This window comes from Plasmodium reichenowi, chromosome 14 (genome assembly GCF_001601855.1).
Source record: "Plasmodium reichenowi strain SY57 chromosome 14, whole genome shotgun sequence".
In the NCBI taxonomy this organism is placed as follows: domain Eukaryota; phylum Apicomplexa; class Aconoidasida; order Haemosporida; family Plasmodiidae; genus Plasmodium; species Plasmodium reichenowi.
The window spans coordinates 2,831,276-2,835,773 of record NC_033659.1 but is presented as its reverse complement, the minus strand read 5'-3'; the positions used below and the strand labels follow the sequence as shown (position 1 = coordinate 2,835,773).

Below are 4,498 nucleotides of genomic sequence, written 5' to 3'. Positions count from 1 at the left end.
TTATTTCCCCCTCTTTCATAGTAACATTTAATTTTTATTTTATTTTATTTTATTTTATCTTCTTATATTTTATGCCCTTTGCTTACCTATATTTTTGTTCTTGTGCAACTCCTCGACCCTCTTTTGAGAAAAGAATTCTTCACTTACCAACATGGTCCATTTTGCATGATCTTTCCATTTCAAACAGGTATGTCCAATATCAGCTAGTTTTATATTTATGGTTCCCAAATTAATAGCATCAGTATCACTTATATCAAAATTTTGGCTTTTTTTTCTTTTTTTAAATATGTCTACATATTCGAAATGTAATTTCATATCTGTAGATATAATTAACTCTATAATAAACTTCCTCATATTTGTATAATTATTTTTTTCAACTAATTTAGTATCTTCATTATTAATTAAAAAATCGAAACCTATAAGTTGTAATATGGAAAATGTTATACTACAATGATAATTTTCTAATATACTCATATCATTATAGCGTATAGATAATATATGATTCGTTTCGGATAAATACGAATTTGTTTTTCCTGGATGTCCTACATCATGTGCTATAGAAGCTATTAAATAACATATCATATATGTATTATTTAAATAACTATCATAATCTGTTATATGTGCTAAACATTTTGATAAGTGACATACTGTAGCACCATGATTAGCATTATGATAAGGATTAGGAAAATACATACTATTAATTAATAATAAAAATAATTGTAATTTCTTCTTTTTATTCTCATTATTTTCTATATAAGGACTTATCAAATGATACCCTACTTCTAAAATAACTAGAGTTGATTTCCCATATTCAGAATCGATAAATGAATAATCCCAATTTTTTCCAATTTCATCACAATTTATTTTTTTTATATTTTTCAATACTTCAACTTCATATGCTATGGTTAAAATATCTGATTCATTCAGATTCTTTTCTAATTCTTCATAAAACGAATTGTAATTTTTAGGTATATTCGAACTTATATTATCATGACAATTCATATTCTGATATGTATCCCCATTAATATTAACACTTGTATTACTAACCATATCTCCCTTTATGTTACAACTTTTTAACAATTTATTCAAAAAACAAATCATCGAATAATAATCTTTATAACAAGCATTCATAGTAAAATCATGAAATAATATACACTTATTAAAAAATAAAAATTTATAATCTTCACACTTCTCCTTTTCATATCTATTATTTTCCCCATTTACTGTTGTAGAGTCTTTATCCTTATCATAATGAGCTCCTATATAATCACAGTACCATTTCTTATAATTATCAAACATCATATCTTTTAAAAAGAAAAATAATAATCTGTTCCTCTCTTCCATCATGTAGCGCAAAATGAAAAACATTAATAAAACTACGCTAAGTAAACCAATGTAATAAATGTCGCCACCATAGCTTATTTTATTAAATTTAATCATATTTATAAGTAGGATATTTAAGCAAAGAAACATCATCACGAACAAAACGGACAAGCAAAAGCTGAACGTACAACAAAGGTAAAATCAAGCATAAATATAAACATAAACATAAACATAAATATAAACATAAATATAAATATATTTACTGTTATATATATATATATATATATTTATTTATTTATTTATTATAATTTACCTTAATGTTGGTAAACAAAGAATAAAAACTGAATCCACAAAAAAGTGCACATACAAATTAAAACTGTTGTCATAATATTTCAAATGAGCAATATCATTTTTGTTTTGTTCATTCCTTTTGGTAAAGAAATATAAAGATAGAAATTGAAAAACCTGATTCTACAAATAAACATTGTATATATATATATATATATATATATATATATATGCATATGTCTATATTTGTATGTTCATTTATTCTTATTGTTTTATTTATCACAAACTTACTAGAACTATATATCCAATGAATACCCCTTTAGTATACACACTTTCAGATGTAAAAAAATACATTTTTATTAACACAACAATATGCATCAAACAATTCAAAATGGAAAATATTACTACACATATTTCCACATATGTTGTATCTTTTATATTCAAATCTAAAACGGGAATAAAAAAAAAAAAAAAAAAAAAAAAAAAAAAGTAATTATAAAATTTTCTTAATTTTCTTGATTTTCTTATTTTATTTATTTTATTTTTTTTTACTGAAGGAAAATACAAAACATTCTATAAGAATAATAAATAGAGATATGGTCAGGTGAATACAAATATATTCTTTTATATTATGTATCCTTAATTTATTGTATTCTATTTCTTTATTTTTGTCATATAATCGAGGAAATATAAAATATCTGAGAGGAGATTAGAATAATATGAAAGAAAACATAACATATAAAAGCGTTATAATATATATATATATATATATATATATATATGATCACATAAATTTTTTGAAGAATCTAGATTTATATATTTTATAGAATAATAAAGCAACACATAGGAAAATATATAAACATAAACATATATATATATATATACATACTCCTTCTTTATAATATTCTTATATTTCTCTTCCTCTTTTTTTTTTTCCTTCTCCTGTTCCATATTATCATTATTATACTCATTCATGAAAAGGTTAAATAAATAAATATAAATCAATACATATATATATATATATATATATGTATATTATTTTTATATTCAATAAAATAAATTTTCTGTCTCTACTATAATGTATCGTTTAGAATAAATCAACTCATATAATATATATAGAAGTAAACAGAAATAAAATTTTCTCTTCTTGTCAAGTATAAGTGATTTACAAAAAGTAATAAAATAAGGATTAAGATGATAAAAAAATATCTTTAAAAAAAAAAAAAAAAAAAAAAAAAAAATTTATACGTTATTATATCCTTTTATGAGAATATTTCTTTTTATTTTTAAATAAAAATATTGTCTATTAAATAAAAATGTTTTAAATTATTAGTTTTTTTTTTTTAATGGACATATATAGAAAATATATATATATATATATATATATATATATATATATATAATATTACACACGTATGAGGAAAATTTATTCAAAGTGTATAACATATTTGATAGAGAGCAGCAGCATAGAAAAAATAAAATAAAATAAATAAATAAATAAATATATATATATATATATATATATATAAATTTATTATATATAATATCTTTATTTTAAAAAACAGTTACACTTTTTATTTATTTATTTATTTTTTTTTTTGAAGCATACAAAAATTACTCTACGTTTACATTTAAATAAATAAATATATGTATATGTGTACGAATAAGACATATTTGCGCAGTTAGTTTTTTTTTTTTTTTTTTTTTTTTTTTTTTATAAAAATATTATTGCTATCAGTTTAAATCTTACATATATATTAATCACGTGTAGTGATGAAATAAAAATAAATTATAATTTATTTAAAAACTATGTTGTCTATATTTATAATTTTTAAAAATTCTTTATTTTTCTTAAAGATTGAATTATTTATATATATTCTCTATTAATTATAATATCTTTTTATTTTATACAAATAAATATAATATATATAATACAATATAATTTATATAATAAGAATAATATGTTTACTTTAATCCTTGTAAATTATTAAGAGGAAATGAATAATGAAATAATATATATAAATATATATATATATATATATATATATATATATATGCGTATAATTTCATTTCCTTTTTTTTTTTTATTTGTTTATTATAAAAAAGTAACTTGTTTTTCTTTATATTTATTATCCATATTTTATTATATATACTTATTTATATGTGATAAAAAAAAAAAAAATTATATTTTACATTTGATAAATAACAAATTATTTATATATATATATATATATATATATGTTTATATTTACCAAAGCACAAAATATAATAATACATACACATTTATATATTTTTAATAATGCTCATTATACATCATTCTAATTTTATATATTTAAATTTTTAAGATAAAAAATTTTTTTTTTTTTTGCTTTCTTTTTTTATATGTGTTAAAAAATATATATAATATAGAACATATTATTAAGTTATATTTTTATATGTATTTATTTCATTCACTATGAAATACAGAAAAAAAAAAAAAAATAATAAAATAAAAAGATAAATTTTGTTAAAATATAATTAGAAAGGAAAAAAAAAAAAAAAAAAATGGAAATAATAAAAAAAATATTTTATCCAAACATCATACCAAAACTAAAAAAAAAAATACAATGTTATAATATAAATGAAAGTTTAAAAAAAGTGCTTGGTAAAAATGGACCCAAAAAAAATAAAAACAAAATAGATAATATATACATATATATTTTTATCTCATAATACATATTATACATATATATATATATATATATATATATATATATATTTGAGAAATAAATTTGATATATTTAAAACTTTTGAAAAATATTATATCAACTATATTATAAACTTAAAAAAAGAAAAAGAAAAAGAAAGGTGTTATATACATATTTATACGCAATTTTATAAGTTTTTC

At 18.1% G+C, this 4,498-nt stretch overlaps 1 protein-coding gene across 1 annotated transcript in view; it reads right to left on the bottom strand.

Annotated features, from left to right (window-relative positions):
- Positions 1 to 2,586, bottom strand: part of PRSY57_1469700 (phosphodiesterase delta, putative) — a gene marked incomplete at both ends in the record, with an annotated part of 3,624 nt that extends 1,038 nt beyond the window's left edge. The window contains 5 exons of the mRNA XM_020115373.1: positions 87 to 1,501; positions 1,637 to 1,794; positions 1,903 to 2,057; positions 2,164 to 2,309; positions 2,501 to 2,586. Of these exons, the coding sequence (XP_019970030.1) occupies positions 87 to 1,501; positions 1,637 to 1,794; positions 1,903 to 2,057; positions 2,164 to 2,309; positions 2,501 to 2,586 (1,960 nt within the window). The remainder of the gene's footprint in view (positions 1 to 86; positions 1,502 to 1,636; positions 1,795 to 1,902; positions 2,058 to 2,163; positions 2,310 to 2,500) is intronic.
- Positions 2,587 to 4,498: the final 1,912 nt, after the last annotated feature.